General features: G+C 43.8%; 1 protein-coding gene across 1 annotated transcript in view; it reads right to left on the bottom strand.

The window, feature by feature from the left end:
- The window catches only part of RNASEH2A (ribonuclease H2 subunit A), a 36,615-nt gene extending 14,539 nt beyond the window's left edge, over positions 1–22,076 (bottom strand). Inside the window, exons 1-5 of the mRNA XM_082255489.1 lie at positions 21,915–22,076; positions 17,130–17,201; positions 9,327–9,453; positions 5,410–5,497; positions 1,436–1,573 (exon numbers count right to left, since the gene is read on the bottom strand). Of these exons, the coding sequence (XP_082111615.1) occupies positions 1,436–1,573; positions 5,410–5,497; positions 9,327–9,453; positions 17,130–17,201; positions 21,915–22,041 (552 nt within the window). The 5' untranslated portion in view covers positions 22,042–22,076. The remainder of the gene's footprint in view (positions 1–1,435; positions 1,574–5,409; positions 5,498–9,326; positions 9,454–17,129; positions 17,202–21,914) is intronic.
- Positions 22,077–26,291: the final 4,215 nt, after the last annotated feature.

Below are 26,291 nucleotides of genomic sequence, written 5' to 3' on the forward strand. Positions count from 1 at the left end.
TGTTAGTGAGGTCTGCTCATTGTGCTCAGTATGAGATTCATTGAGTCTAGAGAGTGTTTCACACTAGTCCAATAAGGAGGCATGTTGGACAGTGGCAGGAAACCTAATCAATGGATAAATAGGCTTTGATACAGTCCTGGTGATTGGCAGAGACAGGCTGTCTCAGTGCATTCTGGGATACTGTATAAAAGCCAAGAGCACATCTGCTGCGGGGTCTTTGGCTGGAGAGTAGAGTCCCGGAGGGATGGTGCAGCTGCCTCCTCTGTAGCGTTGCACACAGCATCAGGAGGTCGTCCTTAGGGCCAGAGGAACGAAGCTGAACCTAGAGGTCCAAGCAAGCTGACTGAGGGGGGAGACACTGGAGACCCTAGAAAAACAGTATCGTGAGTACAGGGGATCGTGTCGAGGGGCCTGACCTGAGGGGGCCACCCTGGAGTAGGATAGTCAGTGGACGGGTGTCAGTGGTCAAGGAAGAGGATACTAGGAGAGTGTCCTGAAGATAACTTTAGTTCATCAAGTCATCTGGAAAGAGACTTAATCCTAAATCCACCTAAGTGGCGAGGTGGATCAAAAGCCTGGCTGTATCTACAGATAGATTTCCTCCAAACTTTGTGAATAGTTAATCTTGAGTATCCCACCAATCCCTTCTCCCATCCCTAATTTAAAAAATAAAAACAAAACCACTACATACCCCTGGATTAATTATTGACAGAGCCAAGAAGTGATAGACTGTGATTGCCAATGTTGCTAACGGTAACCCAGGGGGACCCGAAAGTGTGAAAATTCAGCAGTCCTTAAGGGAACAGTGCTATACTCATAAGAATAAGGGCTGCTACTGTGCTGCCAATTCCTCTGACGGGCTTGCTAAAGAGCAAGCTGTACCCAAGGACATACAGTGAAAGACTATCCCTGCTCCTGCTCTATCCATTCCGTGAAGATTCCCCCAAATCCTTAGAGGGGAAGATCTGACATGAATAAGCAAAATCTCCAGCTTAGTTTCCAAGATGACCTGTGGAAAAGATCAGTCGCAGGCAGCCTACAAAGAAAAACTGGTGACTAGTCTGTTGTCTTCGTCTTTTATTTTTAGCATACCACAGTATATCCTCTTGTACCCTTTTTGTAGTATTCAGTGTAACCCCACAACTCTTACGTATCAACTCATATTCTCTATACTACTGGCCAGTTCGGTCTTAAAGTCAGTACACCAAGATCTTCTGGCAAAGAACAAGTGGTCAGTGCCTTGACACTGGTCCCACATCAGGGTCCCAGAGAGGAAGCTGTCAAGGGATATCCTGTCATTCCAGGAAATTATGCAAGCTGATTAAAATGTAATATTAAAATGACAATACTGTATAGGTCTGTTTTAATGGGAAAATGCATACATTACAGTATATATATAGTAATGATATAGTCACATCTAAAACACAAGTCTTACCTTTGCACAGATACTAGCAGCACTAACTACTGGAAACAAAGAATCCGCTTTGGGCTTCACAGTCACTTCCAACCCTGGGAACCGCTGCTTTAGCTTCTCTCGATACTTCTCAGCAGGACCCACAGTATCTACAAATATCTGTAGGGGCCGACAACAAACAGAAGATAGGAACAGTACATCAGATCAGAACTAAAAGTCCAAAAACAGTTTGTTTGTTTTTTTTTTTTTTATGTGATCAGAATGTAAACCTTTAATAATTGTTAAAGAACTCCATGGAATTAAAAACACCAAATAATGCAGGTGTTCATTACATACAAGTCATCCCTTTAAGTGCAGCAAAGGTAAGTATCCAAGTATACATTTATATCAACCTCATGTATTGCAGATCCCCCATAAGAGCAGAAAGCAAGCGCTAGAAGTCAATGTGTGTTGCAGCATCAGGAGAGGACCTGGCTGTGCTGTCTGGTAAGGGGGGCCTGAATCCCAAAGCTGGCTGCCAAGTGTTTATTCCTTAGGCAAGTAGAAACAACTCCTTTATATCTAGCCGATTGCCTCAAGTTCAGATTTAACATTTCACACTTCCTGGCTTTGTATACAGATTTCAAAATGTATAAAATATATCAATGCAGTGTTCAATTCGTACTCAATTTGTGTATCCTGCTTAGCAGTGCTGGGCTGACAATGCTGCTTCTAAATTGTGGGGCAGTGTCTGACAGATGTCAGCCTGCAACAGCTGTTATGGCAGGATCTCCAGGTAAGAAACATGCTAAAAAAATCGATTTTGTGTTGTTTCTACCTGCCACTGCCCCTTGTGGTTCCTAGGTGAGGGCCGCTGTCCTGATATGTCCCCGGGCCATTGGGACCGTACTATTCATACAAGTATACAGCTGTCAAAATTCAGGATGTAAATGTGGGTTGACCCACATATGCGCAAGTTTACTGCATCTATCTGTATATGTATTTTGGACATTTCCTGTACGTCGAATATATAAACTATTCATCTGTTTTCTGTATTGTGCATGCAGATATGCGCTAGAGGAGTTGTGGACCAATATACCCCCCCCACCCCCCCCCCGAGGAAGACTGTGCCATGTCGAAACGCGTAACGGTTTGGGGTCCTACACAAAGTCCACTCTGTGCTAACACATATGTGCTCATCCGCTTCCCTCTCTTTTGTCTGACAATATATTGAGGTTTCCACAAGTATCTGTTGATTTTATAATGAACGTGTTTACGAGTTTACAATGTTTTTTTTGTATACATATATCTTTTCCTTCACATATATATTCTACTCTACGTGGATTTTTTAAGTCCAGGCATCTTAAACATCCCATCTCCCGCGCCTTTTTTGGAAAGAGCCCTTAGCCGGGTTTATTTTTCCATGTGTTTGTGTTTACACACACTTTAAGGGAAACCTTTCCTAACAGACATGGAGGCAGCCATTGTTGACTTCTCTTTCTGTAAATGCTATCCTGGATGTCAAGCTGACCTTCTTACATCAGTACATTGAGTCAACAATCCAATAGAATTATGCAGATAAGTCTTCATTTTCTTGATCAGCATACTGGATGAGTGACTAGAGTATTGAAGTTAGAGCAGAGAGGCCTAGGGAAAAATCACGTTATCAGATTTAAAACAAAAAAAATAAACTGGAAAGTAGACGAGTGGAGGTACTGTCAGCTGAAGCACTTTGTTGCATCCTTACCTCAGCCAATAAGAGATATGAAAGAACTGATGCCTTATGAACAAACGTGTACATCTGAGAAGATAGTAAATAACATCTCACATATCTATAAAATTGTGATTGCAGGGATGAAGCCGACAGGACCCCCACTCGTAGAAAAATGGGAAAATGAATTGGGTATACGTACTGAGGGATTTCAGTGGGAGAAAAAGTATAAAATTAGTGCACAACTCAGCAATAGATATAAATATAGCAGAAATGAATTACAAACTTATCTCCAGGTGGTATAATACCCCGGATAAAGTGGGGAGATACCAACTGGAGAGTTTGAAATATTGTTGAAGGGGATGCATGGTAATTGGTACAACAAACACATATATGGTGGGATTGCCCGAAAATTAAAAAATATTGGAGAGAAGTTTTATTCTTGATGAAAAAAATTACAAGTATAGTTATTCCTGAAGACCCCTGGAAAGGTTTGTTTCATGGTACAAAAATGTCGGTAAAACAATATAAAAAAACATTAATTCCTCATTTGTTAAACTCGGCAAAAAGTTGAATTCCCTTAAATTGGCAAAAAGAAGAACCACCCTCGTATAAAGAGTGGCTTAAACGGGTAGAAAAAACAAGAAAATTAGAATCATTAAGAAGCTGGGGGGGGAAGAGGAACAAGGGGATTGGGAAGAGATTTGGGAGAAATGGCGAAAATTTAAAGAAAACAAGGGACTATTTAAGGATATAGGGAAATGGAGTGGGGAGGGGAGGGAAGAGGGAGGGAGAGAGTAAGGGGGGAGAATTCTATAAAATTTTAGTTTTGTGAAAGAAATTGTATAGAATGGTAGGGTTGATATTGGATAAAAAATTTTAAGATGAAATGTTTGTAATAAATTTTATATGTGAAAAAAGAACAGTCTTATTTGGTTCTGCTTTCAGTTTGGTAGAACGTTTGTGAGATATAGCAACCAGAACATTTTCCAAAAACGACAAGCATTTACTGCCCCCTTATTTCCGCTTGGAAAGAATTAGATAGATTAATAGATGCCCGCTATATCTCAGTCAGTTCTATCCTACTTAAAACTTACGGGAAAAAAAAGCCCCTTTGTGACCCGGGTCCACCATAGTAAAAAGCAGATCTATGCTCGACATTTATTATTATTCATTCCGATTTCCACATTGCATTTCATTTTATTCTCACTTACACCTATTATTGCTGAGCGATATTGCATTTTCTAAACTTACTCACACATTTACTTCCCTGAATTCTGTGACATGTAGTCACTATGCCCTGCGAATAGGCACTGCTGTGTCACAGATTTCACAGAGCCTGCCTTCTTAACTACAGAGGTGAGGAGAGGAGGAGTTTGCAGGAGGTAGATTTAGTACAGGAATAACTGACTGCAAGCAGCAAGCTACCATAAGTTATGTAGTCCTTAGAAATTGAGGGGAATCCAGGAAGAGGTGGAACGCGACAGCCAGCAGACAGGCAGAACTCACAATATTAACCAGTTGCTGACCACCGCAAGTACATATACTGCGGCGGTCAACCCCGGCCAGGCAAAGTGACGTATATATACACGTCACTAGCCTGTCACTTGCTTGTGAGCCAACAGCGGGCGAGCACGCGCCCACTGTTGGCTCACATACTGCATCAATTACAACATCATGGCTGCGTAGAAGAAGGATCTGGGTACTGAAATGGCCAGCCTGCAGTCCAGATCTTTCACCCATAGAAAACATTTGGCGCATCATAAAGAGGAAGATGTGACAAAGAAGACCTAAGACAGTTGAGCAACTAAAAACCTGTATTAGACAAGAATGGGGCAACATTCCTATTCCTAAACTTGGGCAACTTGTCTCCTCAGTCCCCAGACATTTGCAGACTGTTAGGGATGCCACACAGTGGTAAACATGGCCTTGTCCCAACTTTTTTTGAGATGCGTTGATACCATAAAAATTTAAAATCAACTTATTTTTCCCTTAAAATTATACATTTTCTCAGTTTAAACATTTGATATGTCATCTATGTTGTATTCTGAATAAAATATGGAAATTTGAAACTTCAACATCATTGTTTTTATTCACAATTTGTACAGTGTCCCAACTTTTTTGGAATCGGGTTTAATATATATATATTATATACACACATACATACATACATACACACACACACACATATATACACACACTGTATATAGGCATTTCATACTTGTCACTCACTTATACCAAATATTTATAACAAGATATTATTTAAGTTCAAAGAACTGTTTTCTCTACCACTAATTATACATACCTCAGTGACCTGCACTCCGTTATCCAGGGCGTGTTGAACGAGACCTATGGCGGTGTCATGAGACAAGGCATTCAGATTGTATTTTGCCCTAGAAGTAAAAGAACAGGGGTAAAATATTTGTGACGACCAAATGAAGGTTTAAAGTTATAGTACCGTAATGGCTCCCTATGCACTAAGATTAAAGCGTTCCCAAGTGTATGGTGGCAGCACAGATTTCACTCACAATTTATTAAAACCCCTAATACCTGAAGGTAAAACAAATCGTAATGCCTCACAGTTTTGCAACTTTGGCATATGTTAGCAAATCTGTACATACCATCACCACTGTACTAAAAAGTACCCACCTAAACTGTTCATTGTTTTTCCAGGATAAATTGGGACTTTGTTTGGTGGTAGAGGTTATGGATATCTTCTGTGTTTTTCCTTCAAAGGAAAACTGGTTCAAAATATAACTTGCTACCAAAATGTAACATGTTACTATAAGGGAAGCGGAGTGACGCCCAGTTGCACGACGACGCTTGCAAATGGCCAGCAGCTTTCTTTGCTGATTGCTGGACAACCAGAGCGCGGACAGAAGTCAAACATGGCGTTATTCATTTGTCAAGGTGCATGTGTTATATGGATGTTTCATGTTCATAGAGTAAAGTTGATTATTCGCTGATTGAAATTTGGCCAGTTCAGCAGGGACCTACCAACTTCTGATCAGTGTGCAGCTGTACCCGCTTGAAATAAGTTGATCTTCTGAGCGACTACTTTCAAAGAATCATGCTGAAAAACTTCTTCCGATCAGCGGCTGCAGTCATCAATCAGCACATTCTGACAGCAGTCAGGGTTTTTCTTCATCCACCTTATCTGTGTGGATAAAGGAGTATGTCTAGTCGGCAAAAACGCGCGCACACACACCCCTAATAACGTATGACCAGTTTAATACTAAGGCCCCTTTCACATGAATGATCCGATCAGATCCGCCTGTCAGTTTTTAGGCTGACCTGATTGGATCCTCCATACATCCCTATGGGGCAGCGGATGTCCGTGGCCCACTGCTATCCGATTCCGATCCTGTCCGTGAAATCCGGACGGATGGAAACTCTTATTTTCCATCCGTCCAGGGGATCGAATCGGATGAGAACAGACAGGCAAGTCCATTCTCATCCGATTCCCCCATAGAGAGCAGCGGGGCTCTGACACCTTCCTCTCCGCACACAGAGCAGAGAGGGAGCCGTCATCCGCCTGCTCAGCGGGGATAGGCAGATCGATCCCCCGCTGAGCAGCACGGAGTCCGTCGACGTAGGGGGACTGTATGAAAGGACCCTAAGTGAACTTCCATTTTACAGTTGCACTGCAATAAATTATTTTACCAGTAGATGGTGCTGTCTGATCAGTAATGACCACTTTCTGTCCCTAGAAAATCCCATAGCTGCTGGAGGGGGGAGGGGTCTTGAACAGAGAAGCCTCCGATTTCAAGAGAAATCCCATTTAAAAGATAGGATATTAGTCCCAACCAATCAGGTCCCGCACCATCACCCCAATAGAGATATATATAAAAGTGTGAGAGAAAACGGGGCTATCCCGGTGCTAGACAACCCCACTCAGTACGACACCATCAACAAGAATGTAAAAAACATTAATTTTATTTATATCAAAAAGATAAAAATACAATCCAACATATGATACCTTCATATGTCATACACAATTATACAAAGAGACATGCATGATAAAATGACCTCTTCCTCAAACAACCCATGCCCGTCCTCTCACTGAAACACACAGTCACCGTGTGCCCATGTGTGTATCAGAGGGCAAGGCTGTCCATTTTACAGCCGGACTGCAATAATTTTTTTTAGCAGTAGATGGTGCTGTCTCATCAGTAATGACATCTTTCTGTCCCTAGAAAATCCCATAGCTGCTGGAGGGGGGAGGGGTCTTGAACAGAGAAGCCTCCGATTTCAAGAGAAATCCCGTTTAAAAGGTAACTCCACCTTAAGCAACATGGTACAGGTTACAGCAGTATTTACACTTTGTGTACGGTGTTGCAGAGACAGATGGGGTCCTGCCCCCTTCACCTCCTGACCCCCACCCTGTGACAACATATGGACGGGTTATTCGCTCCCGCACAGCCTGGTCATTTGTTCACAGAGATCTGTCAATGAATAAATAGCAAGTCCTATCTGCCTCTGTGGCAGACTCTCAATGGAACACAAGTGCAGTAAACCGCTCACTCGTACTCCTTTGACACTTCCTCCAGCTCTTTAACCAAAAGCCCGGCAGAGAGCTGGAGGTAGAGTTTGCAAAAGCCCGACATTGCAACCAAAATCATTGGATCGCGGGTGCAATGTATAGCAGGCTTCTGTGGGGAAAGAAAAAAAATGCACATTTTTTTCCCCATGCAAAAACATAGGCATTTATTTATTTTTTATAAAGGTGAAGTTAGCCCCGTACATGGCAGCCACATATTAAGCTGTAATAATAAACCCTCCTGCGCTCAGGTGTGGTGCCCAAAAGGCAAACTCTCCCTGTTTACACTTCACTTTGAATTTCAAATGGCCACCATGATTGGTCGCCCTTTTAGCACTGGTGTAGTCCCTCACTGAACACCGTAAAGACAAAAGAAAGGGTCTAACTTTTATACACCATCTATTGGTACATTAAAACATATTATACAAAATGTCATCAACAACCTCAAAAAGCAGGTACACCGGGACCTCTGCACCAACTTCTTATCGTGAGAAGAAGCCATACAGGTCTACAAAGGCATTTCAAGGCGATTCCCCCCTACTTTAGATGTCTGTACCTGCTTCAGGATGTAATGGAGGAGCTTGTTTTTTTTTATATTGGTTTGCGAGTATAAAATTTGTTTTAACCACTTTACCACCGGAGGATTTTGCGGTCTTACATCCAGGCCACTTTTTGAGATTCGGCACTGTGCAAATTTAACTGACAATTGCGCGGTCGTGCGACACCGTACCCAAACGAAATTTACGTCCTTTTTTCCCCACAAATAGAGCTTTCTTTTGGTGGTATTTGATCACCTGTGCGATTTTTACTTTTTGCGCTATAAACAAAAAAAGAGCGTTTATTTTGAAAAAATAACAATATTTTTAATATTTTTTTATATGAAATTCCCCCCCAAAAAATTTAAAAATCTAATTTTTTTTTAATTTTTGGCCAATTTGTTTTCCGCTACCTATGTTTGGTTAAAAAAAAAAAAAAAAATACAATAAGCGTATCTTGATTGGTTTGCGCAAAAGTTATTGCGTTTACTAACTAAGGGAAAGATTTGTCATTTTTGGTGTCTTTTTTTTTAACGCGTAATGGCGGCGATCTGCGGTTTTTTTTTGCGGGACTGCGACATTCAGATTGGACCCTTGACTGACATTTGACACTTTTGGGGGGTACCAGTGACATTACTGCAGTAATCAGTGCTATAAATATGCACTGTTACTGTAAAAATGACACTGGCAGGGAAGGGGTTAATTTTATTGGAGAGGGAGGGGTTAATGTATGCCTGGTGCTTACTGACGTGTGTGGGGGGAGGTGACTGAGTGACACAGGGACAGATCGGATGTTCAGCTATGCTGAACCCTGCAATCTGTTACTGTCTGTCACTTAGGAGATCCGCCCGCTCTGTTTACACAAGCGGGCGGATCTCCAAACTAGATTCTCCGACAATGAAAACAGCGGGAGCGCGCCTCCGGCGGCGTGCGAGCGCCGCCTACAGGGGGAGGAGTCCAGCGACGTAGGTCTACGTCGCTGGACGATAATGAGCCACTGTGCCGCAGTAGAGGCACAGTGAGCGGAGTTAAAGTGGTTAAATTCACCAATAAATAGTGCAAAAAGGTAATGCCATAGGATGGTGTGCCCTTTATTTTGTGCAAATATCAATTTGTTATTTAAGATGGGTGTGTGGGAGGAGTCACCTTTGTTGCATGCTGGTGGAGATGACATTAGGTGACAATATGTGAACAGCCCAACCAATAAAATCCGAAGTCCCATCAAGTTTCTCGAACAGCCGTTCTCTCTCAGCCTCACTCAGTGTCTTGGAGTCTGATAGGAAAAAGAGAACAAACATAGCTGATGATCAGCATTCAGTGTGGAAACAGGTTTTCAACCATCATTCAGGCTAGTTCAGGTAACTGGGAAGGCCTCATTTCTTTAGGACAGATGCTATCGCATGCAATAAAAATAGGAAGGCTTGGACAATGTTGTCCTGTTTTATAATGGGTGGTGAAAGAGGTGTTTTGGTTTACCAGGATTTGTAATTTTTCAATTTTATAACTAATAGGGTAAAACTGTGTCTGGAATACTCAAGTGTTGCTTCTGTCTTTATTTGTATTGCACACATTTCCATATGTAAAAAAAAAAAAAAATACATTAAAAATAACTTTAATGCACCCAAGCAAAACAGAATCTAATTTCTGTACAAAATAAAAAGAGAGGTTGTGTCAAGTTAGAGCTGCACAATCCTGGATAAAATGAGAATCGCAATTGTTTTACTTAAAATAAAGATCACAATTCTCGGTGTAACATCTCTCACATTATACAAAAAAATTGGGCTAACTTTACTGTTTATTATTTTTATTCATTGAAGTGTATTTTTTCCCAAAAAATTGCATTTGAAACACCGGGGGTTTAACCCAGGGGCGATCAAAGGGTTAAGTGTGAGCCTAGAAAGTGCTTTCTAACTGTGGGGGGGGGGGTGGGCTTGTAAAAAATGGATTTTTGTAAAATCTTACCGTAAAATCCTTTTCTCTTAGCTCATTGACAGACGTAGTCCTCGGTGATACACCACCTTCGGGTTATGTTGCCTCCACAGGAGCAGGACTAGACAGGAAATTAAAAAGCTCTGGCCACACCCTAGGGGCAGTCCCAGAGGGTATATCCTCTCTCTCTCTGCCTCAGCAAATCAGTTATGTGAAAAAGCAGTCTTTAGAGATTTTAACCCAACCCAACTCAAAAACAGAGGGGCGGGGACTACGTCTGTCAATGAGCTAAGAGAAAAGGATTTTACGGTAAGATTTTACAAAAATCCATTTTTCTCTATCGCTCATTGACAGACGTAGTCCTCGGTGATACACCACCTTCGGGACGTCCCAGAGCAGTATCACAAATGAGGGGTGGGAAAATGGAAATCAAATCCCAATCTAGAAGGCCCAACCGGTGCCAACTAGAAGTTTACAATGCTCATCCTTAATGATGAGACTCAACAAAAAAGAGAAAAAATTTTTTATTTTTTTTTTCAAACAGAAAAAAACCCTCGAGGTAGACCACCGGTCTCCTCAAATTGCGGCCTGCAAAACCTTGCGGCCAAATGAGGCATCCGCCGATGTCGTCACATCAATTTTATAGAATTTTGTAAAGGTATGTACCGACGACCAGGTGGCCGCCTTACATACCTGGACCACTGACGCCTGATGGCGAAAGGCCCAGGAAGTACTGAGCGCTCGAGTGGAGTGCGCCCTAACAGGGAACGGAGGACTCTGACCCTTAATAGAATAAGCCTGTACCACTGTTTGTCTAATCCATTTGGCAATGGTCGCGGCAGATGCAGGCAAACCCTTTCTGGGGCCATCCGTGATCACAAAAAGTGAATCCGTCTTACGGAATGATTCCGTAGCTTTCAGGTATACCCTGATTGCCCGAACCACATCTAAGGAATGCAACGCATGTTCCCGATGATGCTTGGGCTGAGGACACAAGGAAGGTAGTACAATATCTTCATTCAGATGAAAATCTGAAACCACCTTAGGAAGAAAAGATGGCTTAGGATGAAGAACTACCTTATCCCTATGAATCACTAGGTATGGGGACTGGCATGATAATGCAGCCAGTTCTGACACCCTGCGAGCAGAAGTAATAGCCACCAAGAAGGCCACCTTCTGGGATAAAGTAAGCAAGGGAATCTCCCTGATGTTTTCAAAGGGAGGTCTCTGTAGAACCGACAAAACCAAATTAAGATCCCAGGGCGGTAAGGGCGCGCGGACTGGAGGAGCCAGGTGCCGCACCCCCTGGATGAAAATTCCACACCAAGGATTTGGTAGCTAAAGGTTTCTGAAAGAAGATTGCTAATGCTGAAACTTGACCCTTGATGGTGCTCAAGGCTAGCTTCTGCTCAACCCCTTGTTGCAAAAAGGCCAATATTCGAGTCACCGAATAGGTACGTGGAGGAAATCCTAAAGATTCGCACCACGCAATATAAGTCTTCCATGTGTGATAATAGACCTTGCTGGAAGTCGCTTTCCTTGCTTTAATAAGGGTAGGAATGACTGAAGTAGACAAACCTCTGTCCTTCAGTACTTGGGTCTCAATGGCCAGGCCATTAAACCCAGCGACTGTAAAGCATGATGGTAAATTGGTCCTTGAGACCACAGACACTCCCTGAGACGAAGTTCCCACGGAACGTCTGCGACTAGCATGTCCAAGTCGGCCAGGCCAGCTTGAGGAGGCCAGCCTAGAATTTCTAGGACCACTGGCGCTGATAGAATCTGAACCAGGCGTCCCTAGAGGTATCTGGCCCCGACCATCCGAGAAAGTCTGGTCGTTTTCTGTTCCCACACATTTATCAGATACCTGATTGTTATCAGGAAGGGTGATCTTTTCTGGTTGAACCTCAGGGACCGAAGTCACCCGACTAGAGGCTACTTGGCCTATCTGGTCAACCAGATCCGATTCCTGTGAGGTATAGGGACTAATCTTAGGAAAAGGTAAAGGAAAAGATCTATTCAGGGAACGGTAACTACCGCTTCCTGTAGTACTTAAATGTTGGAAGGGAAGAATCGCACCGGTAGTAGTGGTTGAAGCTCGATCTAATGTCCTGAATACCGGTGAAAACGTCCCCCCACCCTGAAACCGGGTGGGGGCGCACCTTCAGGCTGTGTACTCCTTTGCTTCGGGTTTGGCTGGGTTGGTCCTCTGCTTGTCCGACCAGCCCTTCTTGAACCCTCCTGGAGGAGTCTTGCCTTTCCCGCTAGTACCAGCCGGGCGCCCTTTATGGGCGGTAAAGAAAGGTCCTCGCTTGTTGCGAGGTCCCTTAGCTTTAGCAGCCTGTGGCAAAAAAGTGCTCTTGCCCCCAGTGGCATCCTTGATGATTTCATCTAGGTTGGCCCCAAATAGACGATTCCCCTGAAAAGGGAGATTTGTCAAGGTCTTTTTGGAACCTAGGTCAGCTGACCAGCATTTTAACCACAGCACACGTCTGAGGATGACCGCTGACATAGATGCATGCCCTAATAAGGGAGTAGTGTCCAAGGCTGCGTCACAGATAAACTGTAGCCCTTGTATAATCTGTTCCATCAAATCAGATGTCTCCTGGGGAATATCTTTTCCCCTAAGGTCTTGGCGTACCATTTTCGCCCATTCCGTAAGTGTCTGGGAAACTAGACTCATAACAATTACTGGTCTAAATGCTGAACCTATCAGAGAGAAGATGGTGCGGGACTCTGCTTCCATCTTTCGATCCACCGGATCCTTAAAGGACGAAGTGTCCTCCAATGGGATAACCGTGGCTTTATTCAGCCTGGAAATAGGTGGATCCACCACTGGTGGTACCGTCCATTTCTTAATGATGGATTCCTCAAACGGATAGCGTCTAGCAATACGCTTGGAAATAGTAAAGGTACGTTTAGAATGCTCCCATTCTCCTTTAATCTGATTACCGAAACATTTGGGTACAGGAAAAACCTTCACCGTTTTGATGGGCTTATTAGTACCAAAAGGAATCTCTGTTTCAGTTGCCTCTGCCGGTAAAGCCTCAAGTTTTAAGGTTTCCTGCACTGCCACAACTAGTGCGTCCACCAATGCTTCTTCCTGAATTATAGCAGGAGAAGAAGCGTCCTCCTCACTGTCTGAGGGGGCTTTACCTGGGATAACAGCCTTTGCAGAGGAACCTGCAACTGCAGTGACCATCTCTGAATCAGAGTCAGAGGTGTCAGATAGTATAGGGGTAGGCGGGGGTCGCTTCCTTGACCCCCGTCCCTGACAGGCCGCCTCCACCCGAGCCACCATAGACTCCAAAATTGCTGTAAATGACTCTACACTCTGTGCACCGGCGGGTCCCGTGGCCCCCTCGAGGGAAACAGGTGGGGGAATATGTGTGGCAGGGTCCATGATAATTCCAGTCACTTCCTGGATAATATAATTCTAAAATAAAAAACTTTTTTTTTTTTCTTTTTTTTTTTCTTTTTTTTCAGACCCCCAGCGCCACAAAAAGCCCCTTAGTGTTACCTGCTAGGGATCCCTATCGATCGAGAGAGAGAGAGAGAGATAGACCCCCAGGCTCACCACTTGATGCTCAGAGTTTAACTGCAACAGGTTACAGCGCTGTCTTGACAAACAGGAAGTCTTTTGGCTGGCTGCCCAGGAAGAAAGGAGGCGGCTCCGCCCCTCTGCACGCCTTCCGGCGCCTCCCCTAGCTCCACGAGGTGTTTGGATCACCTCAAACATGGCCGCCCCCATGCTGGAGACACGAGGCTACGCCAAAATGGCGGCTCGTGCGATCCAGCAAAAAAAATGGCGGTGGCCTGTACTGAATAGCGGTGTGCTGCAGGGCACACAACACTCTCTCTGCATGGGGATTTGGCGTGGTTGGCGGTACCGGCCCTGGCGGACCGCATGGCCATTCGGGAGGCCTGCTAATAGCTGGAGATCTGATTAGGAAGGCAGTCTACATGTCCGTGGCTTCTGACTGGTAGGTAGCTTATTCTCATCACCGTAAGATTCCCAGAATGCCACAGATTATAATCTTTTTAACATGTATACAATTAGATTGTTAGCTCCCAAACCAAGCCTCCTGGCTTTTTGCACATAAAATCACACTCAAAGTAGAAGGATCTGTGTCATTTATAGGATAGAGAGGGACACTATCTTACCATACAGAGAGGGGCCCGCGTTCACCACAAGACCCGTCAGGGGAAAAGGGGGAACATACTACTCACCATACCGGAACCAGGCGGGCACCAACTCCTGACAGTACCCCTCTCGACCGGGGCGGGAGGGCTGTCGACCGATATGGACGCCGTGACTCATGGTCTTTGGCGTTTCAGCGAGACGTTTAACTCGCGGGGTCAGTCCTTTAATGGGACTTTGTCGCGGCCGACCCAGCGCGGAGCTATGGCCTGCACGCGCTCGTAGGCTGAACTGGGGTGACCACCAGATCTCAACATCCAGCCCGTCGCCCAGTTCAGCTTTCTTGCTTGAAGATCTCACAGGAACACTGGAGAAAAAAAGCTGTCTAAAAAATCCTTTAAGAAAAAAAATCTTGCCAGGACCTAAGATCCCAGCAAGGTATCTAGGTCCTTACTCCTAACTAGACAGAAAATAACTGATTTGCTGAGGCAGAGAGAGAGAGGATATACCCTCTGGGACTGCCCCTAGGGTGTGGCCAGAGCTTTTTAATTTCCTGTCTAGTCCTGCTCCTGTGGAGGCAACATAACCCGAAGGTGGTGTATCACCGAGGACTACGTCTGTCAATGAGCGCTAGAGAAATCAATACAGAGACCTGTGTTCCTAAATAGGGGGAACACAGGAGCTCTGCATTGATTCCAGAGAGAACAACGGTCTGCTGTGTATACAACAGCAGACCACCGTTCTCTCTTCACCAGAAGCGATCGCTGGTGATCGGCGGCAATCGCGGCCTCCAGCCCCACGGATCGGCTTACCCGCTGGCAAGTGGGAGCAGGTGCACGCCCCCAGGATCGCTATACAGGTACGGTGATTCGCGGGAACCTGCCGCCGTATAACTGCAGCACAGCTGGTCGGCAAGTGGTTAAACTGACCTCACTTACAGACCGAAGTTCATCTAAAAGAACAAAATGATACAATGTTTCTCTTTATCACAACATGGCTCAGTGCTGAGAGAAACTTTGCCTGCTGTTTTTTTTTTTTTGCACTGTTACAGGAATCGTGGAAATGCTGGATTAAGATCGTGAGGGCGGGGGTTGAATTGAGATTGTGATTTTTTTCGAACGATTAATCGTGCAGCTCTAGGCCAAGTAGATACCAAATGTGGAGCGGTAAAAAAATAACAGCACCCAAAATTATCAATAGGTGATGCAGTTTAAATGCATCTACAGCTCATCAGTTTGGAGGTAACTGGAAATGGGGGAACAGAATTATTTTTTCACTGGTATGCGAAGTGATACCCGATACGTGTTGCACAATCACTGCTCATTTACGCTCACATCTGCATTCCTTTGTTTGTACACAGGCCAAGGAGGGTGCTTTAGTAAGTCTATTATTCACCTTCCTTTAACAGACCAAGCGGTCATGCAAAAGTGTGTGTTGGGGGGACACAAAACAAGGACACAATGTACATAACACAGTAAAGGGGCGGAAAAAAACATAAGTTCAACCATGTACATCTATATGCCACCCCCCCCCCCGCCCGGTAAAGGCCCAGGCCCAAACCGAACCAGTGCGGCTGCAGAGTTCCCCTAGGTCCGGGCATTCGGCCCCATTCGACCCAAAACTCCCTCCTCAAAGAGAAGGGAGAGGAGAACCCCCGCCTCCCATTATCAAACTATCAAAAAAGCAGTGCTAGGGGTGGCCCAGGTCCACCGCCACAGGGCGGGTGGTACCATAATACAAAAAGAAAAAACACAAAAAAAAAAGGAAACGTCTGCCAATAGGGTCAAAACAAAGGGTGTCCACACCCGACATTCCCGGGAATTAGGTTTGTTTTAATGGGAGAAGAGACACTACATGTCTCTTCTGCAATAAAGAACCTTGCTGCTTGTAGTCCTTTAAAACAAGACTTTAGTACTGCTTTAAGGGCTAAGTTAACCTTTTACCAAAAAAAAAAAAAAAAAAAAAAAAAAGCCAATGCAGTCAAGTGGGTATTAAAATGTGCAGCTTTGTAAAATGTTCAATAATTTTACGGTCATATCGGTAGGCCGGTGGGGCTCCCCTAGAAGCCTGGCTGAAAAATTCCCAGTTATGAATTCCCACATCCTGCCTTGTTGCTAGGATGCAAAAACTATTGGTTTTAATGCCGGTAACGTTGGGAGTGAGCATCCAACAGTTCTCAGTTATCTCAAAACCTCTCTTTTTCCAAACTTTGATTACTAGGAGACAGACAGAGGCTAGTATAGGGGCCTTGCTCTGCTTTATAGTCAGTACACTAACCCAAAACTGAACACTACTAACAGTTTCCTCTAACACTGTAGAAGTCACTGAGGTTTGGGTACAGCTACTTTATAGACTGTGTGGATTAAGTTGCTGGTACATAATAAAAGCAAAAACAAATTGCAAGTTGCAGGTATGTGTTGGAGTAAGGCTATGAAAACCGATCTCACTAGCCACCACTAGCCAAGTGATGTCCCACAAATAAAGTAGCTCCCTCTGAAATAGGACCAACAAACCTTGCATGCAGAATCTGCCTACGTATAAGTGGGAGGTACAGTGCCTTGAAAAAGTATTCATACCCCTTGAAATTTTCCACATTTTGTCAGGTTACAACCAAAACTGTAAATGTATTTTATTGAGATTTTATGTGATAGACCAACACAAAATGACACATAATTGTGAAGTGGAAGGAAAATGATAAATGGTTTTCAACATTTTATACAAATAAATATGTGAAAAGTGTGGCGTGGATTTGAATCCCAATAAAATATATACATTTTTGATTGTAACATGACAAAATGTGGAACATTTCAAGTAGTATAAATACTTGGTCCAATTTTCTACCTTCCTACTGAAAGCAGACATAGGTGTACATGTCTTACCTGCAACTTTCATGTCCTCCAAATCCTTCTTCCGGGATACAGGACAATAACATATTCCATACACCATGGGGCCTGCAACACAGGGAAAAGAAAATCATGATAGTGCAGGAAGTAAATGTTCTGCTCGTGTAGCAGCCCACTGAATCCAGGTGCATTGGGACTCGCTGGGCAACCCTGTCCAGCATGGTCCCAAAGCAAGAAAAAGGCAGAAAGCCTTATTCCCTAGAAAGCCTGTTTATACTAACACAGGTATGGCAATGCAGTTTTTTTTTTTTTTTTTTTTTTTAATTCTCTTTATTGGTGTTAAGTATTAAAGTGGTTGTATACTGAAAAAAAAAAAACAGACCATGCAAGACAAAGACATAATGAGCTAGGATGCATCGCAAACTAGCTCATTATGAAATACTTACCTTAGAACGAAGCCCCGACACGGACCCCCGGACACCGCTGTGGGAGCTGACATGCCCTCTTGGCGTCTCTTCCGGGTTCGGCAGCTCCAGCGCTGGGAGTGGCCGGAGCCGCAATGACGTCACTCCCTCGCATGAGCGCAGGAGTCATTTTCCAGCTAGTGCCCAGCATGAAACTCTGAAGGTCGTCAGCAGCTGCATGCAGGGCAAATATCTCCTAAACCGTGCCGGTTTAGGAGATATTAATTGTACCTACAGGTAAGCCTTATTATAGGCTTACCTGTAGGTAAAAGTCACAAAAATGAGTATACTACCGCTTTAAGTGGTACAAAACCGAGCCTGTGGGCATTCCCCCGCTCAAGGTAAACAACAAAACATCTCTAATTATCTCTACTCAGCTCAGTTAGGAGTACAGGGTTAAGAAATAAGTTTTGAAATAAAGAAAAAACGTAAAGACCTCTGCAATATCCCCAATACCCATGGTACAGCATATTACAAACATTAATAAATAGATCCCATTTATTTCCCCAGATAACCACTGAGATTTATTTGTCCTGAAATCATAGAGGATGCAAAACCCAATACCTATAATATCAGATACTACGCGGCCATGGATGGAGAATCTAGCCATAAATCCCAAACCTTCATGAACTTACGAGAACACCCACCAGATACATAAGTTGTTTTATAAAGGGGTATTACTTATGCAGTCCTTTTTTTCAGCGCAGCATGCTGCTATGCAATCCGCTACATCACACTGCAGCCAATGGAACTTAGAGAAGTACAGTCAAAGCTCATTTGGCTGTACTGGTCCTGTGAATCACAGGAGTGCAGTCTGTTCTGCAATCCTGTGACCCGTTTTCAGCTGACTGTGACCTGAAGCCTGCTGTTGGCTGATGTCACAGAGCCAGTCCAGGCTGGGGAAAGATCGTGACTAAATGAATAGGATCCACCCCCTGAGGAAGGGGGGACACCCCGAAACGCGCAAGCGGTTTTTTGGAGGTCCACATCCTACCACGGCCTGCAGCTACAGAGGATGCTCAGTGGAGATTTTGTTGGTCCTATTGCACGTTTGCCCGTGTTTTAAGTTTGTTTTGAGAGTATAAAGTTTATGTCATTTCATTTTAATAAATTGTTTTAAAGGTAATGCGCAAGGCTGGTGCGCCCTCAGTCTATTCCTTTTCTAGAGTCTGTTGGGTTACCACGAACTGTTGAGAGTGGCAGCACAGCCGGGACAACGTCCATTAAATCTGTATCGCATTCTCAGGATACCGGTTATAGAACAACCTCTCAAGCGCAGGAGTCATTTACCTTTTGTCCACCCAGGAGCCTAGACTGACACCTGGGTCAGCCTTTCGGAGAGCTGCTGAGAGCCTGAGCCAGCCACTACTGCCCCTTCCACAGCCCACAGCTTCAGCGGGGGGGGGTGTGTGAGTAAAAAAGGGCGGTGACAGTGACACCGAGAACTGAGCGATCAGTGGTCTTTGATCACTCAGTTCTCAAGTCAGAGCCAGCGGGGAACCGATGCTGCATTCACCTAGGCAAGTATGATTTCTTAAAAAAAAAAAAAATCCATACTTCTCATCTAAAACAACTCCAAGAAATTTTCTTTAACAAGTCTCCTAGGTTAAGATAAGTATTCAACCTGGGAGGAAGATTTTATACATTTCCCGGAGAGTTAGGCTTTAAAGATATTTCAAGTTCTAAAAAAAAAAAAAAAAAAAAGAAAGTGTGAAGTACCAGAATCAGTGCATCAGCAGTATTCTATTGCATTTAGTGTGGCTGCTGGTGTGAATGAACCCTTTAAGTGGTTGTAAACCCCATTCATGAAATCTGACCAAGGCACATATATCTGTAGTGTTTACTTATTTCTCTCCAAAGCTCTAAGTCCTGTGTCTTTCTGCTGCACCATTCCTCTGTTATCAGCTAAACGTTTGTGTCAGGGAGGGAGCTTAGAGGAAGATTAGCAGAGAGTTGGTCTATTCAGACTGCAGCTCTGCATGTTTCTTTGTTCCTCTGCCTATGTGGAAGGGGGGGGGGGTGCCTTTCCTCCAATCAGCTCACACACAGTGTATGCCTAGACTCCCCTCCCACTGCTAGAAGAGGAAAAACATATTTGTAACAGGATTTGCACTTTCTAAAGAGTGTAGAAAGCTGAAGACTACAGATATACATGTCAACCTTTGCAATGCAATATCTCTTCGGCAATAGAATGCACCCACCTGCCTGCTCGCTCTCTTCTCCAGCAATGTAAACTGAGTTGTGTAGCTCAGCTTACAGCCCTGGCACTGTTCCTGTATGCTGGAATATAAGCCTTTTGCACACATGTGTAGGAGTGATGTGATCCTGTGCCAGCCAATTAAGACGGCCGAAGACTGGCACACAGAAGACACTGGCAAGGAATGGGAACTGTTGGGGTAAAGGTGAGTATTGATCCCTTTAGTTCCCCTTTAATGCGGAAATAAAGCCCACTGGTTTAAAGGGGAACTTCACCCTAAAGGGGGAGTTCCGCTTTTAAACCTCCTTCCCCTTTACTATTGGAGGGTTTTTTGTTTTTATTTGGGGGGGGGGGGGTGGGAGTGGGTGCCTAGTCCCACTTGCCTAGGTGATTTAAATGGAACCTCTCCCCTCTCCTCTCCCTGCCAGCAACCTTCTGGGTACCCTTCACAGGTCCCAAAAGGCTGCAGGTGCATTCACACATGCGCAGTGTGAAGCTGCAAGGAGAGTCACAGACAATTTTCCTTCGTAATAAAAACCAGCACCAAAGACCCCAAGACTGGCAAAGAACCAACCCAGGTGAGCACGGTGCTGGATCCATGGACAGATGAATGTCCGAAAAAAAAGGAAGAGGAAGAGGAAAAGTCTACAGTATTTGTAACAAAATATAAACCAAAAAATCTATAGTATTTGTAAAAATATAATCACAAAAAAGCTACAGTATTTGTAAAAAAAATATAAAACATAAGAAAGCTACAGTATGTGTAACAAATTCTAAAAACACAAAAAAGCTACAGTATTTGAAAAAAATATAAATAAAAAAGCTACAGTATTTGTAACAAAACCTAAACAGAAAAATTCTACAGTATTTGTAAAAATATATATAAACACAAAAGGTTACAGTATTTGTAACAAAACCTAAAACAGAAAAATTCTACAGTATTTGTAAAAAAATAAACAAAAACAGTATTTGTAACAAAATATAAAACACAAAAAAAGCTATAGTATTTGTAACAAAAAATAAACTAAAAAAAAGGTACAGTATTTGTAAAGATATATAAACACAAAAAAGCTACAGTATTTGTAAAAATATATAAATAAAAAACTACAGTATTTGTAGCAAATTCTAAACACAAAAAAGCTACAGTATTTGTAACAAAACCTAAACAGAAAAATTCTACAGTATTTGCAAAAATAAAAAAATAAAACTAAAAAAGGTACAGTATTTGTAAAAATGTAAAACACAAAAAGCTACAGCGTTTGTAAAAAAAAAAAAAAAAAAAAAATTATATATATATATACACAAAAAAAAAATAAAAAAAGTTGACAGTATTGGTAGCGCCTGCCTTTTACAATTTTTTTTTTTTTTGCCAAGGGCCCTTTACACGGGCTGTCAGGTCAGGTCCACCTGTCAGTTTTTCAGGCGGATCTGATTGGACCCTCCATTTACTCCTATGAAGCGTCAGCTGTCACATGTCCGCTGACAGCTGCCGCTATCCAATCCTATCCGCAAACTCCAGATGGATCGGATGGTGGTCCTATATTCCATCCATCTAGCAGATCGGATGAAAGCGGACAGGCGGTCTGTTTTCCCCCGATCTCCCATAGGAGAGTGGGAATGTGTCTGTCTCTGCACAGTGAGTTGAGACGGACGGTCATCCCCTGCTGAGAAAGCGGATCCTGAAAACAGAGGGGCCTAGGACTGAAGATCCTCTTTACTAATTTTCAAATCAAATATCACCAAAAGAAAGCGCTATTTGTGGGGAAACAAGGACATCAATTTGATTAGGGTGCAGCGTCACATGACCGCGCAGTTGTCAGTTAAACGCAGTGCCGAATCGCACAAAATGGCCTGGTCATTAAGGGGGCAAATCCTCCCAGTCCAGAACTGGTTAGACAGAGGCCAAGCTGGCAGCTTCCTTGAGGGTATATTTCTGCTTTAACCAGGCTTGTGACCCCCATAAAAGGCTGACATTGTGATTATGGTTGCCCCTCTTTCTCATATGACAGCCCAGATACAGATTATAAATGAATTGGATGGTGACCTCATTGTTGTATTTATATGAAAAGTCTCATCTACGTCCCAGTTACAATGTTACAGCATTTACAGAGCCCCGGTGACCGGTTCTCTCAGAGCGCAGCCTCTCCCGCGATATCTCACCCAGGACGGGGCCCCTGCCGGCTTCATCAATCCCCAGACAGCACGCTTCCCGGCTGCACAGCTCCGGTACCGGAGAGGACAGCAGACAGTTCTTAGCATTGTCCCGCTCAAACCGCTCCAGATCCATGCTGACAACACAACTTCCGGCAACAATTAGGCTTCCCGCCAACTACGTGTTACGTCAACACGGCCCCAACCAATCACTTTCAGACGGTATCAATAAACTTTATTGACATAAAGTGTGCTGGTTCAGTGGGAGAGTTTTGAGCTCTCACGATGGGCAGTGGTGTGATTGTTAGGAGTACATTCATGGTGAAGCCAATTCGGGGATAAACTCCTGGGGTCAACTTATTTCAATTTACCGAGAAATGCCCTCGACATAGCAATACATAACAATCATACAGTCTGCAATCATATTTTGCTCAGTCCCCCCATGCACCCAATCACAGACGTCTGTAGCACTTTTGTGTGGTCCTCAGGGCTCCTGCAGGCACCAGTCTCTGTTTCCCTACTGTTATAGCAATGATTTCTAGCACTTGTATGTAATATGTCTGCAGTCTGTGTCTCCTTAAGCGTGTCCCCACAACTTCTGTAGCGTGTTCATAGTCTCTGATGGTCTCCTGCACCATGTCCCCAAACTCTGACCCTCTCCTGTATCATGTCTCCAGTCTCTGACCCTCTCCTGTATCATGTCTGCAGTCTCTGACCATCTCCTGTATCATGTCTGCAGTCTCTGGCCATCTCTTGTATCATGTCTGCAGTCTCTGGCCATCTCCTGTATCATGTCTGCAGTCTCTGGCCATCTCTTGTATCATGTCTGCAGTCTCTGGCCATCTCTTGTATCATGTCTGCAGTCTCTGACCATCTCCTGTATCATGTCTGCAGTCTCTGACCCTCTCCTGTATCATGTCTGCAGTCTCTGGCCATCTCTTGTATCATGTCTGCAGTCTCTGGCCATCTCTTGTATCATGTCTGCAGTCTCTGACCATCTCCTGTATCATGTCTGCAGTCTCTGACCATCTCCTGTATCATGTCTGCAGTCTCTGGCCATCTCCTGTATCATGTCTGCAGTCTCTGGCCATCTCCTGTATCATGTCTGCAGTCTCTGGCCATCTCCTGTATCATGTCTGCAGTCTTACCATCTCCTGTATCATGTCTGCAGTCTCTGGCCATCTCCTGTATCATGTCTGCAGTCTCTGGCCATCTCTTGTATCATGTCTGCAGTCTCTGGCCATCTCCTGTATCATGTCTGCAGTCTCTGGCCATCTCCTGTATCATGTCTGCAGTCTCTGGCCATCTCTTGTATCATGTCTGCAGTCTCTGACCATCTCCTGTATCATGTCTGCAGTCTCTGGCCATCTCTTGTATCATGTCTGCAGTCTCTGGCCATCTCTTGTATCATGTCTGCAGTCTCTGACCATCTCCTGTATCATGTCTGCAGTCTCTGACCATCTCCTGTATCATGTCTGCAGTCTCTGGCCATCTCCTGTATCATGTCTGCAGTCTCTGGCCATCTCCTGTATCATGTCAGCAGTCTCTGGCCATCTCCTGTATCATGTCTGCAGTCTTACCATCTCCTGTATCATGTCTGCAGTCTCTGGCCATCTCCTGTATCATGTCTGCAGTCTCTGGCCATCTCTTGTATCATGTCTGCAGTCTCTGGCCATCTCCTGTATCATGTCTGCAGTCTCTGGCCATCTCCTGTATCATGTCTGCAGTCTCTGGCCATCTCTTGTATCATGTCTGCAGTCTCTGACCATCTCCTGTATCATGTCTGCAGTCTCTGACCCTCTCCTGTATCATGTCTGCAGTCTCTGGCCATCTCTTGTATCATGTCTGCAGTCTCTGGCCATCTCTTGTATCGTGTCTGCAGTCTCTGGCCATCTCCTGTATCATGTCTGCAGTCTCTGGCCATCTCCTGTATCATGTCTGCAGTCTCTGACCATCTCCTGTATCATGTCCACAGTCTCTGAGCATCTCCTGTATCATGTCCACAGTCTCTGACCCTCTCCTGTAGCATGTGCACATACTCTGACCCTCTCCTGTATCATGTCCACAGTCTCTGACCCTCTCCTGTATCATGTCTGCAGTCTCTTACCCTCTCCTGTATCATGCCTGCAGTCTCTGGCCATCTCCTGTATAATGTCTGCAGTCTCTGACCATCTCCTGTATCATTTCTGCAGTCTCTGACCATCTCTTGTATCATGTCCGTAGTCTCTGACCATCTCCTGTATGATGTTCACAGTCTCTGACCATCTCCTGTATCATGTCCGCAGTCTCTGACCATCTCCTGTATCATGTCCCTAGTCTCTGACTATCTCCTGTATGATGTTCACAGTCTCTGACCATCTCCTGTATCATGTATGAAGTCTCTGACAATCTCTTGTATCATGTCCGTAGTCTCTGACCATCTCCTGTATGATGTCCGCAGTCTCTGACCATCTCCTGTATCATGCCCGCAGTCTCTGACCATCTCCTGTATGATGTCCGCAGTCTCTGACCATCTCCTGTATCATGTCCGCAGTCTCTGACCATCTCTTGTATCATGTCCGTAGTCTCTCACCATCTCCTGTACTATTTCTGCAGTCTCTGACCATCTCCTGTATCATGCCTACAGTCTCTGACCATCTCCTGTATCATGTCTGCAGTCTCTCACCATCTCTTGTTAATGTCCGCAGTCTCTGACCATCTCCTGTTTAATGTCCGCAGTCTCTGACCATCTCTTGTATCATCTCTGCAGTCTCTGACCATCTCTTGTATTATGAAATAAAAGAACACACCGGTGGCTTATTGAGGAAGGGTCCGATAAACATAGTGTCCCCAGACATTTCCTAGAATATCACAACAAATCTACTGAGGGGTTGAGAGTTTGGATTAATGAGGCGATATCCAATAAATTACCAGAGGCCCAGCGGTTCTCTAGGCTCTGCGAACGTGAGACTTTTTGGATTTTTTCTTTGAACACATTAAAACCGTATGGCCTAAATGAGGAACTTGAAATCAGTACTATTTTATAATTATTTCTTCCTTTATATAGGTCCTTTTATATAAAATATACACCTTTAAATATTGTGACATTTTAATATTTTAATATTTTATAATATCTTGTAATATATTCATCTCACCTGCCATACACTTGTGTATGTGTATATATATATATACATATATACATACATGTATATGTCCATTTTTCTCACATCCTTTTATCGCCTTTTATATAATCTTGTATTTATTCTATTCCCATATTCTTTTAACATACGTTTTGGAGAATATATCTTTTAACAAATATTTTTATTAAATATTTTTGTATACATTTTTTTGTGTACATACGGGTGTGGGCGGATGTACGTATGTATATGCATACATATGTGTATGAGTATGTATGTGTACAATGTAGCATTTCCCATCATTATTTGGCACTCTTATCACAAATATTTCATAACACTCATTATTTTTCTATATATCTTTCTTTTTTTATTCATTTTTTAGTCATCTATCTTCATTATTATCTACCATTTTATATTTCATTCATCAATTTCTTATTATTTTTATTTTATTTTATTTTTTACTAAGATAGTAGCCTAGGGTCTATATATACATTGTACTCTTCTTTGTTTATATATGTACACATTCCCCTCACATTTCGCTTTGTTTTATTTATTTAATCATTCATTTTCACCAATAGTGTATGTTTCATCCATTACTGTGTAATCTTGTATGGTTTGAGCCTTAAACATGGCCGCCATAGTACCTCATTGGTCACTTGATTTTCGTGTACTCCCATTCACACATTACGTGTGTATAAATTCCTTGACTTCCTATGGTCCCGGCATCTACACCTGAAGAAAGAGCGCGCATGCTCCCCACGAGCTTGGTGCACGCTCTGAAACGCGTCGTGTGCACTTTGACCCTGCCTACGTCACATGGTCGACGCTGAGTAACAGCCTGCCTCGAGAGTCCGGTCCCGGCGAAGCGAGAGCCGGCATCTCCCCGCCATTCCATCCACCGGATAGCACCATCCTGACTTCTCCTCTCTCGGCATCTGCTATTGGACAGCTTGACCCCAGGACTTTGCATTTTAGCCTTCACTTCCTTTCGTCTAGTGAGTTACTTCACACTGTATGTTTATTCCTTATTAAACGTATTGCACTTAGAGGCGCTCCGCTTGTTTTTTGCTTTATCTCTTGTATCATGTCCATAGTCTCTGACCATCTCCTGTATGATGTTCGCAGTCTCTGACCATCTCCTGTACCATGTCTGCAGTCTCTGACCATCTCCTGTATCATGTCCCTAGTCTCTGACCATCTCCTGTATGATGTTCGCAGTCTCTGACCATCTCCTGTATCATGTCCGCAGTCTCTGACCATCTCTTGTATT

The sequence above is a fragment of the Pelophylax lessonae genome (genome assembly GCF_965119305.1).
Source record: "Pelophylax lessonae genome assembly, chromosome: 4".
Classification (NCBI taxonomy): Eukaryota; Metazoa; Chordata; class Amphibia; order Anura; family Ranidae; genus Pelophylax; species Pelophylax lessonae.